This window comes from Dermacentor silvarum, chromosome 1 (genome assembly GCF_013339745.2).
Source record: "Dermacentor silvarum isolate Dsil-2018 chromosome 1, BIME_Dsil_1.4, whole genome shotgun sequence".
Classification (NCBI taxonomy): Eukaryota; Metazoa; Arthropoda; class Arachnida; order Ixodida; family Ixodidae; genus Dermacentor; species Dermacentor silvarum.
Genome location: NC_051154.1, coordinates 290201330 through 290220665, shown reverse-complemented (window position 1 = coordinate 290220665; position 19336 = coordinate 290201330). Strand labels below are relative to the sequence as shown.

Below are 19336 nucleotides of genomic sequence, written 5' to 3'. Positions count from 1 at the left end.
ACATGCAAAGCCCTATTGAAAAAGAACTCCGAAAGGAATTCAAAGATATGAAGCATTCTATTAATTTCTCCAAAACCCAGTTTGATGCAATGACGACACGCTGTGCTGCAATTGAAAAAGAAAACGCTTTTTTTTTAAAGGAAAACACTACTTTGACAGCCAGATTTCAGGAACTTGGATAGCAAGTGTCTGGCCTTAAAGAGAGGGTGACAACCCAGGAACAGTACTCAAGAAACAGAAACGTTGAAATTAAAGGTGTGCCATTCACTGAAAATGAAGATCTTTTTGCAGTTGTAGCGAAGCTCGGCAGCCGGGTCAATGAGCCTATTTGTGACGCAGACATCGATGCTTGTCATCGTGTACCGCGGAAGGACGGTGGCTATCCGAGTATTGTCGTTCAGTTTCGTTCGCGTTCAAAGCGTTATGGGCTCACTGAAAAGGTGCGAAAAAAGCGCATATCCGCCACTGATCTGGGGCAATCTGGTCATGCTTCCATTTTCGTAAACAAGCAGCTGTGCCCTACACTAAAGAAGCTTCTTGGGCAAATTGTTGCGCGAAAGAAAGACAAACAGTGGAAACATGCGTGGACTCGGGATGGTAAAATTTTCGCGCGGTAAACTGACACGTCACGGGCACTACGTATATCTGCAGTTCAAGACCTTGATAAAATCGAGTAAGCGTTTGGAAGTGTGCATCAGACGTCGTCCTTACTGCAGCAATTAAACTTGGCTGAAAGACTTTTCACACCAACCGACATTAGTAAAATATTTTCTAAGAGAAATAAGTGCACGTCCTTTTTACATTAAAACACGCAATCTGCACGCAATAAGGACGATGACCTCAACGAATTGCTGTCTTCTTTTGGTTTTTTATTTGACATTGTCGTGCTGTGCGAAACATGGTATCGCAACGAAGAGGTATTCCAAATATCAGACTATGTCTCTGATAATGCTTATCTGAATCGGTGCAACAAAAAAGGCGGCGGTGTTCTGTTGCTGACTAGGGGCGCTATATATAACGTAAAATGATTTCAAACTGTTTTGATTCCAATTTCTGCAATCAGCCTCCACGATTGGTCAAAACATTTTTCTGAGAAACACTGATTCGACGCCTTTTCACCATTAGCCCTCTGATATTGGTCCAATGTTTTCTGGCTACGCCCACTTCGCCTGTCCTCACAAAACCGCGAAAACTCACCACGTCAAAGTGACTTGTACGCGAAAAAACTGCATCAATAAGCTGAACAAAACTGAAAAATTTTCTGAATAGCCACAGACTGCCCCGTTCCGAAAGGAATAGAAGATGGCTGCCCGCCGATCGCTCAGGCCCTCGCTACTCGCACCTGCCGGTGAGCATGTATTTATTTGCGCATGACAAACATTTTTGCGCGGCAGTATAACGTTTTCGAGCCCTTTCGGCATGCATACGGCATCGCTCTGCCAACTCTTCCTTGCTGAGTATCCGTTTTAGCGGCATTCTTATCCTTCCGTTACACGCCGCCGCGATTTTCGACCAGCCACCGCAAGCTAAGTAAGGTGAAGCGGACCAATCGAAGAAGCCGGCACCACCCTCTTCATGCGGTTATCTATTTTCACAGTGCTGGGCTCGGCCCCATCGCAACCCTCTCCACTAGAGCGTGCTCCTCGCCTCTTGTCAGCCAATTAGATAAGCAAAACCACTGAGTGTAGACAATGTTATTGGTTTTGAACGCGAACAAAGGTGACCTCCTATAAACGAGGACAGTGTTTGATTGGGTTGTTCATACAACGCTGTGGATCACCGCCCGATGCTTGCGTCGGTGGTTACGTAAATTTGACGTCAGGAGTTTGGAATCAAAACAATTTGGAATCATCTTACGTTATAGCGCCCTAGGACAAACTTGCATTGCGAATTGTTGAAAGACTTTACTCAAATTACTGCTGACTTTGAAATTTTGACTGTTCTTCATGGTCACAGCATTTTTTCAGTGGTATATCGCCCACCGGGAGGGAATGTTGTTAATTTTATTAAATACATCAACAATCTGCTATCCTGGGTTAACGATAACGACTACAATTTAGTTTTGGGCGGCTATATTAATATTAACATGTTGCACGATAGCCCACTTCGCAGAGACATATTGCGGGTACTTGAATCAAATGCTTGCAATAATACAATTACTGCTCCTACTCGTATCTGCTAAACTGCTAAAGTTTACTCGATGTTTTCATTACGAATTTTGACACACAAAACATTGAATCGGGCGTCTTCACTGCTCACGTCAGAGACCTCTTGCCTATCTTTGTACTTGTTAATTCACCTATGCTGCCCTCGCGTCTTTCTAAAGATCAACACTTCACATTTCAGGATATTAATCCATTCACACTTGAGAAATTTCGCAACAAATATTGCGCATAAACTGGCAAGACGTGTATAACGAAAAAGACTGTGAGAAAGCGTATGAGTTGTCTTTATCCTTTTTTCAGAGCGCTTAAGAAAGTCCTTTCAACGCAAAAGAAAAATAAGCCAGAAAAGAAAGGAAACCGTGGATTACTGACAGTACGTTGAAGTTGATCAAACAAAAACATGTATTTTCAAGCAATTTCTAGGCACAAGGGACGCAATAGATTTTGCAGAGTTCAAAAAATTCCGGAATAAAGTTAATGGTACTCTAAGGGTAGCAAAAGCGCAATATTTTGAGAAATTATTTAATGACGAGAGTATAATGCGAACCAATATATCACCTGGAAAAAACCAAACAGTTTAAATCCTGTAATCAGCCAGAGAATGCAGAAGAGTTAGAAATAAATAATGAGCCGACATCAGGCACGGCATTGGCTGACGCTTTTAACAGTTATTTTGTATCGATGGTGAATACTTCCTACGATCCTCCTTGCACAGAATACGTAAAACGAAAAGTCGTCGAAAGTGCATTCCTAAGCCCTACTAACACTCATCTGCAGCACGTTTCTTAGCCTTCGATATAGCAAAAGTTGCGATATTGATGATTTGCAGGTTCGCCCAGCAAAGCATGTTCTAGACCTAATCTGTCCTGTCTTAGAGCACGTGTGCAGTCTTTCGTTGGCGAATGATATATTTCCTCGGCGCATGCAAATAGCGAAGGTAACAGCACTTTTCAAATCTGACGACAGAAACGATCTCTCAAATTATAGGCCAATATCGATCCTGCCTATTTTTCTAAATGTCTCGAAAAATTTATTGATACAAGAGTAACCTCTTTTTTTCTAAGAAGCACAATGTAATTACAGATTACCAGTATGGGTTTAGAAAAGGTCGTTCAACAGAAATAGCTTTATTGATACAAAAAGAGATAATTTTGCGAGGCTTTGAAGACAATTTAGTTACTCTCGGCGTCCTTATTGATTTTTCGAAGGCTTTTGACACTATTAATCACAATACTCTACTAACAAAACTTGACATTTATCGCTTTAGGGGAACATTCCTGAACTTAATTAGAAGTTATTTGCAATACAGGCATCAGACCATTGTCGTAGGTAACCACTGTTGAAAACATTTGCCCGTATTCGCTGGAGTTCCTCAAGGAAGCATACTCGGATCACTATTGCTTAACCTGTATATAAATGACATAACTAATATCAATACCGCCGCATAATTTGTGATCTATAACGACGACACTAGTTTATTTATAACTTCTAAAGACGTGAAAGAATCGTTAAGTGTTGCTAATGATACACTAGCCCAAATAACCAAGTGGAGCTTATTCGACTCATTTACTATTAATACTACTAAAACAAATGGCGTGCTTTTTTAGTCAAAAACAAAAAGCAGAGCTTCGACGGACATCTAAGAATAGGTACTTCTTTCACAGACATAGTACCATCGGTTAAAAGCTTAGGTGTCATTTTCCAAGAGAATATGCTGTGGAATGACCATGTTAACATTATTGCTAACAAACTTGCTCGAGTTATTGGAACACTAATAAGATTGCGCTTCCTTTTACCATTAAGAATGAAGCTCCTACTTTATAATTCTCTTTTTTTATCTCATGTTAACTATTGTCACCTCGTATGGGGCAACACGACTAGCAATAACATCAACATTCTATATTTATTGCAAAATAAAGCCATCCGTGCAATTTCAGACTCTTCATTTGATGCGCATACTGATCCTCTTTTTTGTCAATTAAATATAACGCCGACAAAATCAAATGCTACGCCATGCACTGCCATCTCTACTTAACTCTCTTCATTCATCGGCATACTTATTATCATTTCAATTAGGTGCCCAAACTTGCAATTCATACTGTTATTCGCGTGTGTGCTTAGTGCTTTTCTTTGTGTGTTTTGTTCTGATGAACACGCATTCTAAGCTGCAATTTCACAGTGACTTATTTAGTTTCGTATTTCTGTGAATGTTTCCCTTAAATGAAAAGTGATTTATGTTGTCTACATTTTCGTTCTTTTCCTGTTCTTGCTTTTTGTAACTTGTATGACAATTACAATTTCTGCATTCATGTAAATTTTTCGCCGCTGTGGAAAAGTAACTTAGTATAAATAGTCCCGTTTATCCACACATTGTTTATGTTTATATTGTTTTTCCAATACATGTGTTCATCATGTCTTGTATTTATGCACGCATTGCTACGTGTTGCCAAAGAAACCAATAAGGGACACAGACCTAGTCAAGCCGACTTTATGGCTTTTTGTCTGTGCCCCTGTCATCTGTACGTGTTGTATAGATACCAAATAACGTTCAAGATGCATTCATGTTTGCTTGTGCGCGTGTGACACCATGATTCTTAATTTAGTTAGAGTGCTTACTAAGTTTACAAGTTTATACGCCTGATAAAACTGCTATCCTTACTTTGTGTAGCTGTCCACTAATTTGTTATCGCAATCAATACTTCGCCTTTCGGGCGAAACTGTGACTTTTTTTCTTGTGGAAAATCAAAGTAGCTGTGGCATTATTATGCCTATTTATTAGTATATTGACGTATGCTTCCTGTACTCCTTGACTACGTAATGCCTCCGTGACTGATCGTATCTCAACTGAATCAAGTGCCTTTTCCTAATCAATACACGAAATTCATATAAAGAAGTGGCTTGTACTGCGCAGGTTTCTCCATTACCTGATTGATGAAATGAATGTGATCCACTGTAGAATTCCCCTTCCTGAAGCCAGTATGCTCTCTGAGTTGACTGAAGTCGAGCGTTGTCCTGATTTTATTGGAAATTACCGTGGTGCACATTTTGCACAATACTGAAAGCAAGCTAGTGGGCGTATGATTCTTCAATTCTTTAATGTTTCCCTTCTTATGGAATAGTATATTGCTAGTATTCTTCCAACTACCTGGTACACTCGAAGTCTTGATGGGGTTGCGAATAAGTGGTCGCACACTTTTAGAGTATAATGTCCCCTCCATCGTTAATCAAATCGACTGTTACTCCATCATCCCCTGCCGCTTTTCCCGATCACATGTCTTGCAAAGCCCTTCTAACCTCATCCCTAGTTACACATGAAGCTTGTGTATCCTGTTTTTCGCTACCTCCAATCAATGTTGCGTGGCTGCTCGGGATACCGTACAGGTCTGAACAGAAGTCCTCTGCTGCCTTGACTATATATCATCGAAATTGCTGATGCTACCCTGCCTTTATCATTGCGCACATTATGCGTTTTGCTACGGCAAGTTTTATTCTCACTGATTTTATGCTGCCTCCATTTTTTGTAGCTGCTTTCTGAATCTTTCCGATGTTATAATTACGAATACCATTTCAGTAAGTGATATTCGAAATTACAACTAACTGACTTACGTGTAACTTGCTTCGCTGCCTCCTAAAGCCGACGAGAGTGGCGATGCGTACTTGTTGGTTGTTCATCTTTAAACGACGGGGTTGTAGCGCTGACAAGGGACAAAGCTCTACGTGCGTGTATTATTTTGTGCCTTCTTGTGTCATTGTTTCCTGTCCGTGCTACAAATCACGCGTTTCAAGATTCAAAAGTCAGCTATATGCTACGCTACGGCGCTGTATACTTCCAAGATCGTTTACCGTGGTTCAGTATCACGAGCTTTTCTCGCCGATCCTAAATTATGGCGCTCTAGCATGGGCAACTGCAGCTACAGAAAATACTAACGGGCGGCTTCTACCGCAAAGGCTAATTAAGATAGCGTTCAAAGTTCCCTATCTCGCTTACACTGTACCATTAAGGAACTTCGTATTATATAACAATTCCACATAATTATAGACTTTGTCACAATTATAATTTAAAAATCAAGAGAACAGATCGCTTGCTAAAGCTGCTAGCAAATCTTAAAACCAACATGACCGACATATATTGTTAAACAAATTAAATTCTGGAGTTTTACGGGGCAAAAACACGATCTGATTATGAGGTACGTCCTAGTGGGAGGACTCCGGATTAATTTTTACCACCTGGAGTTCTTTAACGTGCACCCAATGCACGGTACACGGGTGTTTTTCCCATTTCGCCCGCATCGAAATGCGGCGGCCGCGGCCGGCATTTGATCCCGCGATCCCGCGTTATACGCCAAAGCCACTAAGCAACCACGGCGGGTCCAGAAATTGTGCTCAGAATCAAGAACAATGCTCAAATCACACGGATAGCGGCAAACCCAGCTGTCGGTCGTTTAATCTGACCTCACAGTTTCAATCAGTCCAGTATTTATACACGCGCTCACGTACACTTTCCAAAATCTACAGTTGGCTTCAAAGTATTGTGGACCATGGGATTTGAGAGAAAAAGCTCAATATTTCCGCATCCTGGGCAAGCAGCCTATAGTATTCAATAACCACCTATACTATATAGCATATGCAGGGCGTTCTTAGGTTTTCTCCCCCCACCCAGGTTTCTTTATAAAAAGGCCCCGCCCATAAGACACTGTCTTTTTCATATACGAGATCTACGGCAAGGTGGGAATACTTTGCCGCTGCTTAAGTTACTCTGAGCAGGCTAATTAATAAAAATTCTTGAATAACCATTTTTCTTATTAACTTGAGGGCAGTTGTTTATATGGAAAACTTGTAGCGTGTCACCGATTTATTACATACCCATTTTTCAGAAATCCAAAAATTGCACGCAACTTGAGCTAGCTATTCATAATCGAAATTTAATGCCATATTCAGACACTATCGAGACTAAGCGCGTCCCGCTACCCGTCAGACGGCAACGCCCCCGTAAAGAGCTTTGGGGAGAAGTTTGAATGATCGCATGCCGCGGAAAATCCTGACCCGACAAACAGCGGCACATGCTTGGTATAGGCAAATTTACGTGCCGTATCATGCAGGAGCTGCCGCGACTGGTCGAGACGTTCAGTTTCAAACTCCCACGCGCTTGACGTCACGGGGCGTTTCGGTCTGATATGATAGCGAGGCCGCCCTTTCTGCGTTCCAGCGGCGCTCGCTTTCGATATTGCGTGGATTTACCGTTGAAATCGATGATGAAACCGGCATCTCCTCTCTAATTAAGAAACTAAAGGTCTCTACCTCAGCCGGCGTAGATGGTATAACTAATAAAATTTTAAAGAATACATCCACATATACAGCCCCCATCCTATCACGCATTTTTGAGCAGTCCTTATCCACAGGGGAACTACCATGTGACTGGAAAGTCGGGAAAATCATTCCTATCTTTAAGTCTGGCGATAAAAGCAAGATAATTACCGACCCATATCATTAACAAGCATTCCATGTAAATTACTAGAGCATGTCATAGCATCTCATATGGTGCAGAACTTAGAGGCTAACAATTTCTTCTATCCAAAGCAACACGGTTATAGAAAAGGTCTTTCCTGTGAGACTCAACTAATCGAATTCACTAATGAGCTATTCACATACATAGACAATGGTTTCCAGATTGATAGTATCTTTATTGACTTTGCCAAAGCCTTTGATCGCGTTCCCCACTCTAGATTAATAGCCAAACTATCATCACTACATTTAGACTGCCTTACGATATCATGGATAAGGAACTTCCTCACATTCCGCAAACAGTTTACGTTTACTGACAATCATTCATCTTCTTTGGCCGATGTGTCATCAGGTGTACCTCAAGGCAGCGTGCTTGGTCCGCTATTGTTTCTCATCTACAAAAATGATTTGCCGTCCATCATAACATCAGCAATCAGATTATTTGCTGACGATTGCGTAGTTTATCGCCAAATTAAGACACCCGACGACCACATCGCTCTTCAAAAAGATCTAGATGAAATTACAAACTGGTGCACGCTATGGCAAATGTCACTAAATACAGAAAAATGCAAATTAATGGCCATCAGCCGAAAGAAAACAAACTCTCTTTACACTTACTCGCTTAATAACAGTGTTGTCACTGTCACCCCCTTGTACAAATATCTCGGTATCCATATTACAACAAACTTATCATGGAAGGCGCTTATAAAACATGTTACAGAAAAAGCATCTAGCACACTTGGTTACCTAAAACGAAACCTACGTGAAACCCCTTCAGCCACTCGTGAAATAGCGTACAGAACTTTTGTTCGTCCTCAGCTCGAATTTGCTTCCGCCATCTGGTCGCCACATCAGGAATATTTAATAAATTCTCTCGAATCTGTTCAAAGCCGTGCCGCATGTTTCATCGCGAAAGATTACAGTAGGCATTCTAGCGTTACTGCTATAAAGAAATCACTATCACTCCCATCTCTTGAATCTAGAAGAAAGATTGCTCTGCTTTGCTTACTGCACAAAATCGCTCACAGTCAACACGCAACTACATTACCCCTTTCCCGCCCATTTCGCACATCTCGCCGCTTATATAACGCACACAGTTTCACACGTGTGTTTGGCCACACAAATGCATTTAACAAATCTGCATTACCTCTGGCAATAGCAGCTTGGAACGAACTTCCAAGCCACATTGTTGAAATTAATAATCTGGAATCATTTAGAGAAACATTAAAAAATGATTCTGTAGTCATGCGCACACGTTTGTTTCATTTCTACCATGTGACTTAACTGTCCTCATTCTCGGTTCTTGCAAGCAGTTTATAGGTTACATTTGTTTGCAGTTCTTTGCCATCAGTTTGATGAGCCGTGCGCGTTTCTGATCGTCCAGAGGGCTGTTGTTTTTCGTTTGCTTGATGTTAAACGGCGTCTTTTCTTCAGTTGTTTGATTTGTTGTAAGCTATGATCTCCTGTTTTCGTTACATGTTGTTTCTCTTACCGCCCTCACACAATACTCCAGTTGGAGCCTGTGAGGTATGTGTATAAATAAATAAATAAATAAATAAATAAATAAATAAATAAATAAATAAATAATAAATAATAAATAAATGAATGAATGAATGAATGAATAATGAATGAATGAAAAATAAATAAATAAATAAATAAATAAATAAATAAATAAATAAATAAATAAATAAATAAATAAATAAATAAATAAATAAATAAATAAATAAATAAACATCTCGAATCAGGTGAGACTTTCAACATTTAAAAAATAATGAGGGTGCATTAAAATGTGACTTCCTTCAAATTCGCCATTTAAGCAACTGCTCCTTAACCACTAATAAAGATAATACATTTTTGTAAATTAGTCTTCTGAAATTCAGCTTATTAGCGCAAAGTATGTCCACCGCGCCTAGGAACTCCTCTGGAAAAACGCCACGTTCGCTGCGCTTATAGCATTTTTATTAAAAATATATTGTCTATAAAAAAACACCCTGTATAAGAACAACGTAGTAGTGGTTGCTTAACTGGCTGCGGTAACCAACGGCTGGGAAGTTCTTTTTCTTGGATGCCGCGGTCCAAAGACTTAACGCCGACTTCAAACTATTTGCGTTCCACAGGTAGAATACAGAAAAAGTGACAAACACTGCGTAATGTTGATTGCGGCCGTACACATAATGTAAAACATGTGTCGGAATTTATACTTCACTAAAATCAAACGGTTACCATCCTATCATTATTTCCTCTAAGATCATTGCGTAGCATATTTCTAGATGTGTGAAATTGCACTTGCATGCTTTAAAATTTCTCACATGATCATGTAAGCCCTTGATTTTTTTTTTTTTTTTTGCAGTCATGTCTAGAAGCCGAATGGCTTTATTTTTAAATGTACCATTTACATTTGTCTTTGTATACTCCCTAGCATTTTCCCTAGCACTCCCTTTGCATTTGTCTTTGTATAAAAGACAAATGCAAAGGGAGTGCTAGGGAAATTGCTAGGGAGTAACTCTTCAAACACTTATAGTAATTGAAGAGTTACTCCCTAGAGCATCTCGAGAAGCATTGCGTTTATGCTATGTTTGATGCCAGATTTCGTCAGAGAGCGAGCGCAACCGTGCATGTGTGCGTGCGTGCGTGTGCGTGCGTGTGTGTGTGCGTGTGCATGTGTGCGTGTGCGTGCGTGTGCGCGCGCGGGTGTTGCATGCGCGTCATGCTTCATTTCATTATTTGCCCTCCTCCCACTGTGCAGGAAATTATAAACAGCTGTCAAAGCAGTAGCCAGCCCACCTTCATGCGGCTGTTCCTTTCAAGTTCATTAGCGTGCGCCCTATTCAGCATAATGTATGCTGCAACATAAGATGGTGCTGCTGCATGTGAGCGCAGGGAGAAGGATGGCAATGTACCTTCAAAAGCAAAGTTTAATGCCCATAACAGAACATACTGAACAAACACAGTTCACCTACATATCGCGCAGTGGGTTGCAACAAACTGTTTGTAGTGAACAAAACTAACACACAAAACAAAAAATAACACTCCAAGAAGGTACATGACAAAAGGCTATGAAAACACATTCCGTACTTCAGGTGAGGAAAATGCAAGTCACGAGATAACACTGCAGGGAAAGGAAACAAAAAGAAAGAAAAAAAAACATGTGGCGTGCTAAGACTTGGAACTATATTCATCATTCTGGCTGTTTTCTTTTTATATTTGTGTGCGCTGGCTGCACACGTGTAGTGTGTACGGATGTTTGAGAAGACAACTGTCCGCGTACCGTTTTCAAACCCTACAAGCGAAAGAATTGCTTCGTGACCCTGGAACGGGCAATGCCAATGTGCACTGTTATTCGTAAGCTCTCAACCCACTGTCTCAGCTGGCTGGCGAACCCTGTCCGTCTTTCACGCGATGCCTCTTCTCCTTGCACTGGCCACCTTCATTTCACACATTCACCGCACCCAATCGCTGTAGTCGAGCCGTGACGTCCTCACAGGCAAGTACGCTCACCTGTCTTGGCTGTAAAATATGATTTCCTTGGCAGTCCTAACAAAGCACTCATGTTTCGCCCAGCAGCAGACAAACGCAGAACTTTGGCAAGTTGACTCCACAGGGCGAGCACCACGGTCTTGCGTCTGGTTTATCCCCTCCTTGCGCTCGTTTTCAATGCCGGGTTCTTGCTGTCCCTTCGTGACGGTCCATTCACAGGCGTCGTGATTAAAGAGTTGCACAAGCCGGGAAGGCCTTGTCCTGCTAAACAAGCGCTAGTTACAAGCAAACTCTCATTCTGGGTGCGGTTGTCCTCAAACGAAAGCAAGGAAAGGGGCGGACTGTTCAGCCATGGTGGAATTATGGGAAAGTTGCAATGCCTGTTAACGAGGCAGCTTACAATGCACTTGATGCAAGACACGGGCCGCACAATGCTAATCACCGTCGCTTGCAGATGTGCCAGCGCTCCGTAAGGACTGCCACACGGCTGTGGCAGGCCTCCGACCGTGAAAAACAGCTGGACACAAAAGCGCAAGGTGCACTCTCGCATTCGGTGCACATCTCCAGCGTAAAGCTGCAGAATGCGCTTCACGTCAGTTGCATCGCGTGCGTAAAAGCAGGGCGAGTTTACGGGCCTGTGCGCCGGTATGCCGACAGTGCACACCAGACAGAGCCCAGAAGACGAGCCGCGCCAACGCCATGCCTGCTCGCTTGCCACGAGACTTCGCAGTGCCCTGCTTGGCATCAAGTGCGTTGCGTAACCGCCACGTCACATACGTGGTCGCCAACTAGCCGAGACAGGACGGTTGCCAAATGACTTGCAGCAGCAGTTCACCCGAGAGACGAAACAACACAAAACCCACACACCTCGCACACCACGCGCGCCCGTTGCACCGGCGTTTAGCATCGTGCCTTGGGCACCGAGTGGACGCTGACAGTTGCCGCGTTAGGCGCCCGCCGCTTGCCCAGCCGCCAGCTTGGTGGCCAAGTCAGCGAGGCCTGGCGTCTCCAGTCACATATTTGTTCCCCTCCTGGCCATGTCGAACAGGCGCGCCTGGACAGGATCTTGTAGGAACTGGGAGCACAGGGTGAACACCTCGCGGAACGTGTCGGTCATGAAGTCGGCGAGGGAGCGCAGCAGGGCCGGACCGCCCACCACCATTGCAGCGACCAGGAGACATGCCAACACAACCACAGTGACTGCGGACAGCGCAATCAGCAGTCGGAACAGCATGACCCAACAGAAGAGCTCCACGAGACGCAGGAAGTTGAGCAGCCAGTGCTTGTATATTGGACGCCGCAAGCGGGGCCACCGCAAGTACTCCAGCAGAGGAATGTGGGCACGCATGGCACGTCCGCGTGCCTCCCCTCGGCGGTGGTGCCCCTGCGGATCGTGTGCCGGCAGCGTGACTGAACGTAGCGTATTTCTAGACGAGTCTGGCTCTCTAATACCTACGTAACAGGCAGTGGCCTAGCCAGAAATTTTGTGCGGGGGTGGGGCTCACGTTGCAGCGCGGCCTCCTCCTTATAGAATTTGTCGAGGGAGCAAATACATAATAACTGCATTGCCATTGTATATTAGATGCTGCAACTGTCGCTACGCACTGACGCTACGAACGCTACGCACTGTCAAGTAAAATATGTATTTCTTTCATAAAAGAATATATTCGTCTGTCCCAAAAATTGTGGCCGTTATAACTGATATCAATGCGTCCGCAGTTTTTTTTTTTTGTCTTTTTATAAGTAAAGAAAATATCACACGAACTTTAGAACTATGTATCAGTTCAAAACCAGAGCAAAGCAGTACATGCAGCTGATATGAAAAACGTAAAGGCCATGAAAAGAACAAGTTGAGGACAAGTATTTTGATGAATCTGTCATTCAAGAACCTTGTTTACATTTTTGTACATATGCAACGGCCAGGGAAAAGCCTCAATGACGCTGTACTTCGTTGCAATAGATTGCGCAGGAGCAGCTGTTACCGGTCGTGTATTGTAATTACACCGATATTATAGTCGCAACAGTGAGTACATATAAAAAGCAGGAGTCCTGCACAATATACATTAGAAATTCGAAGACAGAATGGAATATACAAATGCAAAGATACAACTCGCTAAAGGGCAAAAAAGTGTCGCTGTAAACAAAGTTCACTGCTTGTATACACAAAACCTCGCAACAAGATATTTAAATATACGTGTAAGTCTCCAATGAATCTACGTATTTAAGCAAAAGTTACTGTATATAATGCGTCAAACAAGACAAAGAAACATGTTGCGCAGCCACAGATAGTAAACTTTACTCATAGAAAGACAGACGATCCAGGCAAGAACAAAGCTATGATCGCAGAAATCGTGATATGTATACTTGGGCCATGCGGTGGTCGCGACAGCACCATATTGTAGAATAGAGGAATAATGCAGAAATCACTACGAAAATGTGTAATTTAACTGCCTGTAGAGCGGCAACAAATATTCTGCACCCAAAATTAAAGAAGTAGAAGGGTATTGATTGGGTTCAAAAAAGAAGTAAAAACGTGTAGCTAAAAAGGAAAGAAAAGGCTAAACGAAAGCCACAAGATGACGCGGCAAGTTGAACTACCCAATATCCGAGTGTATTTGTTGGGAAACGCCGCGTGGGCTGAGCTTTCAATGAGCAAGGTCGGTCATTGGTTATTGATGTCCTCGTAATTTTCGTATTCGCATGAAAATTTTGATAATGATACTAACTGTTAGAATAAACGGCAAAAATTTCTGCGGTTTTAAAAGAATGAACAGTCATACGTTTTCATAATTACGAGTTTATGGACCTGAAGTAACAGAGCTTTTTACTTGCATTGATTCTTGCTGCTTCGCTATCTAAAGGACAAACTTCACTCGGCAGGGAAGCTTAGCGAAGCGGCCAATGACTTCGGACACGTTGATGCCGACGTCTCTGTGGGCGTATAGAAGCGCCAGCCTAACCATGCGTTCCTCAGACATTGTAGAGCACTAGTAGTTTTTTAGTAATCTCATGTTAAAAAATATTCTCTCTGCGCTGGCAGTGGTCACTGGAAGGGTGACCTGAATCTGCAGCAGTTTGCACACATTTACATAGAACCTGCAGTCGCAATAGACTGCAGTCGCAATAGACTGCAGTCTATTCTGTCGGCATCTATTCCGGTGCTAAAACCTAAAAGCACTCCTTCGATATAGTTGGCATCCTTGTTTAGGTACCTTGCACAAACGGTAAGCTGTTCGATTCCAGCAATATCCGTCGTTTCGTCAGCAAGTATGGAGAAGCAACCTGCAGCGTTTACTTTGGCATCTAGGCTTTCTTTGATCATTTCACCACAAATTTGGTGTTGTACATCTGGTCTTAAATACGAGGCATTACTGGGACAACTTTCCAAATGATTCTTCAGATATGTATCTCCACAATCAGCTCGCATGCGAAGAAGCGCTCTGACAATACCGGTATTTTCAACGGGGGCTTTGCTTAAATTCATAGGACCACTGTCCCTATGGCCACGGAGAGCCAGACCTTGTCGCCCGCAAAATAGAACTGCCTCAATAATAGGCCGTTAACTTTCTTCTGTTTTCTGTTATTTTACTTTGCCTGCCCTGGTCCAGCTGATCGATCACATTGGGCACGCTTCCTGAAAATGTTTGAAGAAAATTATCAGCTGCCAGCTGGCAGTCACGGTGATATTTAGTATTGTCGTGTATGTGGAAGATTGCGAGCGCGTACATCCATTTCTGGAACGGCTTGGACACGAGGGCTCCAGTGCGCGCATGTTCGCCCAAGTTTATAAGAACATTAAACCCATAAAGTTCCAGAATTGAAAATCTAAAGCACGTCTTTGGAAATGTCAGTAACACCTCATTAGTATTCAAGACATCATAGAAGCTTATAAAAGAGTTGACTGTTGGGCTAGTTGGTGTTTAGACATAGGAACCATTGGAACAACGTAAAGTTGTTCCAACGCCTGTGCTTGTCTGGCCTTATCTTGTGTTGTGTGGTGTTGCGCTTTTAACAATGGTTCCTATAGAAGCTTATGTTCAGTACATAATTCGAAAAATCATTGTATTTATTGACACCATGATTACACATTGTATAACGAACATTTCACTCGTGAAGTAGAATAAACGCTGTAGTTTTACCGGCTTGAATACTAATGAGGTGTTCACCTTAGATGTGGTCTACCCTGTACAGTGGTGAGCACTGTTAGGGTGGACACCTCATTAGTATTCAAGTTGGTATAACTTCATCATACATCATACCGTCTACTTCAGGGGGGAAATGTGCCGAATACGCCGCCTAATGATGATTCTGATAAAATAAATAATAGTTTTCTTTATTTTGTGCTAAACATCAAGTGCTATAGGCTCGTGAATACTAATGAGGTGTTCACCCTAACAGTGCTCACCACTGTACTGCGACGAGAACGCGGCGCAGCTCTCCCTGGTCGGCAAACCTTGTATGCAACACAGTAACCAATTCCTCGTTAAAATACTTAAAACGCTGACGTTTGAGCATTCGCGAAGTTTCACGCTTTCGTCAAATACAAATTGTTGAGTACACTGAAAGGCAGCGCATGACAAGTCTTATGTAATAATACGTGTACATTTTTTCTGCCGACTTTTGTCCGAAGTATTCAAGCGTCTCGACACTCCGACGTGCGGCAGTGAAGCCGTACACAGGCGCGTATATTAGGAGAAAGCTTTAGCTCGGGCCCAACTCCGCGGCGCGGCCTATTCAAATGCATGTACAACGCAGAAACGCTTTGCTGAGATAACCCCTGGACCGATTTTAATGAAATTTGTTGCATTTGAAAGAGAAAGCTAAATTCTAGTGACCGCTGTAAGCAGAATTTCGATTTATGGCCTGAATTTTGTTACACAGATTTTTTAAATTCGAAAGTTCAGAAAAAATAGAAGCACGAAGTTTACAAATTAATAGCTCTGCATCAAGAACAGATATCGTGGTTCTGTAAGCGGCATCCATTAGATCATTCAAAGCGGACAAGTTCAGTATGTCAATTTATATCTTACGTTAATTTGTTACGTTGTGTACAAGTGTTCTGCAAAAGCTGTATTTCCATATTACAATTTTTTTTCAGATTCATGTGTATTATATCAATTTTGTCCGCTTTAGATGTACTATTAGATGCAATTCACAGAATTGTGATATCATTTTTCATTGCGAGTTACAGAATTATAAACTTGATAGTTTCGTTTTCTGAAAATTCTCGATTTTCGCCAATTTTTAGTAAAAAATTGCCGACCAAAATCAAAAATTCGAAACCAACAGTCACGAGATTTAATTTTTTTCTTTTAAATGCAACAAACCGCGTCAAACTTGGTGCATTGGTTTCCGAGAAAAACGAATTCTCATTTTACATGTATTCAGATAGGAGCACCCGAGCTAAAGCTTCCTCTTAAAGCGAAAGACTTATATGCCTAGTTTTGAGATGACCTGATGGATGAGTCAACATTCGCACAAAAAATCGGCAAAAAATATGTACAAGAAATCGATAACTCAATAAGATCACTACAAATCCCATAACATTATATATCAATCGATGGGTAATTACATGATGAATATAAATAACGATAAATGATCATAATAGTTATTTAATTATGATAATGACCATGACAAAGCAGAAAAATGGATCGAAAACCCTAAAAGTGGTAAATAATCGAGAATTGTGGTAATGGGTGCAAGTATGGTTATGATAGTAACGATAATGATAGCAGTATACAATAATGACTCAATAATGATCATGACTCAGCAAAAATGACAATGACTCAGCGAAAAAAGATTAACACTAAAAATTCACTGAAATGGGTTCGGACGTGGGTACTAAGTGAAGGAAACAATGAAGGATGATGGTAGAAGTCATAGCCATGAGCATGACTCAGCAAAAATGACAATGACTTGGCAAAAAACAAAAAAGATTTGACACTCAAAAACCACTGGAATGGGTTCGGACATGGGCACTAAGTGAAGGAAATACTAAAGGATGATGGTAGAAGTCAGTCATGAGCATGACTCGACAAAAATGACAATGACTCGGCGAAAAAAAGATGAACCCCCCGTATTCAGAAATGCATGTTAGCTTGAAGCCAACGCGTGTCTTGATTTAAGTGACGCCTGTCTTGAACGAACCGAAGGAAGCGCAATGAGCGCCTTGGGCCTGGTCACGCCAGGGACCATTGATATCAAGTCAAGCATGGGCTTCAAGTTAACATGCATTTCTGAATACGGGGGTAACCCTAAAACATTCAGAGCCTTTTCCCTGTCGAGAAAATGGGGGTAAGCGAAGCTTGTGGATAGACGACACTGTCGCAGGCGTTCCGCTTCGTTTGCCCTGAACTCACGGTAGGAGGCTCTTCGTTCACGTTTGGCCTCAACATCGCGCACAGGCAACTCGGGGTCCGCGGCTCTTCGCTGACATTTCGCCTGGGCTTCGGAAGCCCTCACGCTAGATCGGATGACAAGCTTCGCTTACCCCCATTTTCTCAACAGAAGGGCTGGTGATTTTGTCTCTTTGGGTCAACGTGGGACCCAAAGAGACAAAAGGGGAGTTCCAGGGCGCGTTACAGGTCCCCGAGCCCACAGAGGTATGCGTCATTGAGCTTGGACCCTTTCTGCACTATCACCAGGATCGGCATACATGACAGGGATATGTGCCATTGAGCTTGGACTCTTTCTGCACTATCACCAGGATCGGCCCACTTTTCAGCGTGACACCACCATCACCGCCACCGCCGAAACTTCTGAGCCTATAAAGCTTCGCTTAATAACCACTGAAATGGGTTCGGATGTGGGTACTAAGTGAAGGAAACACTAAAGGATGGTGGTAGAAGTGGTAGTCATAACCATGACTTAGCAAAAATGACAATGACTCAGCGAAAAAATTAACACTCAAAGACTAATGGAATGGGTTCGGATATGGTACTAAGTGAAGGAAAAGGCTAAAGATTGATGGTCGAAGTCATAGTAATGACCATGACTATGACTCAACTGAATTAAGAGTGAATCAAGTGGTTATAGAGTGGGGGGGGGGGGGGGTGACTTGCAAAAACTTTTTGAGGGTCCAAGTAAGAATACAGCCAAAAAAAGTGCTGAGTCACGGTTCAAGTTTGGTTAATCATAGGAAGGGTGACTTGCAAAAAAAAACATGGTGACTTGCAAATTTGACTGTAAATTGTGGTTTCAGAGTGATGATGAAGCAGCAAGAAAAAGTGCGAGTCATGGTCCGAGTTTGGTGAATAAAGGATGAATTGGAAAACTGACTGCAAAATATGGTTTCAGAGTGACGATGACTCAGCAAAAAAATGTGCTGAGTCATGGTCCGAGTTTGCTGCAATAAGGATGACTTACAAAAAATACTGCAAAATGCGTAAAAAATGTGAATACAGAAAATAAAGCAAATGTCAAAAGAAATTTCGCAAAGCGTAAAAAGTGCTCGTCGTGTCATTGAGTTAGCGGCGCTCCGGCTTTCGCCTTCAAGTCGTCTTAATCGCTGACGGTTTGTTCATCAATTACCGCCGGACAATTTTTTCCCTGCGTTGCTTTTTTTTTGCGGTTGAACGCGATATAAGATTGGCAATTGCGACAGAATTATTTTTCTTGCTCTGTACGGAAGGCTTTGTGAATGCAGAGCCATATTATTTTGGCGTGGAGAGCAAGTAATGCGCTCACTAACCAATGGCAGGCAAAATAGTGATGAGCCGTCAGGAAGACAGCTGCTGAGCACGAGATCGCGGCATCGAATCCCGACCGCGGTGGCAAAAACGCCAGTGTGCTTGCGTTGTAGTGCACGTTAAAGAACCCCAGGTGATCAAAATTAATCCGGAGCCCTCCACTACGGCGTGCCTCATAATCGGAACTGGTTTTGGCACGCAAAACACCAGAAAGAAAAAAAAAAGAAGAAAAAAAGGAAGGACAGTTCTACTTCTAAAATTTAAATGTTTGAAGAAGCCTCGAGTCTTAGCAGGCATTTAAGGCCTAAGGCCCTGTACAGAGCTCGTTTCCGTCAATTGCCAAACAAACGTTTCCGTCAACAGCGAACAAGCGGAGCCCACTCGCGCAGCCGCAACGGCCGGCTCTAACAGCGGCACAGGCAAAAAAAGCCGGAACACGGCGCGTAAGCACATATGCCGAGGAGTGAACTCGGGAACGACAGTGAGAGAACGATTACCGCACAG

The 19336-nt window shown here is 42.5% G+C and overlaps 1 protein-coding gene across 1 annotated transcript in view; it reads right to left on the bottom strand.

The window, feature by feature from the left end:
- Positions 1-10569: 10569 nt before the first annotated feature.
- LOC119437211 (uncharacterized) overlaps positions 10570-19336 on the bottom strand; it is a 9078-nt gene continuing 311 nt past the window's right edge. The window contains exon 2 of the mRNA XM_037704260.2: positions 10570-12528. Coding sequence (XP_037560188.1) covers positions 12157-12528 — 372 coding nt within the window. The 3' untranslated portion in view covers positions 10570-12156. The remainder of the gene's footprint in view (positions 12529-19336) is intronic.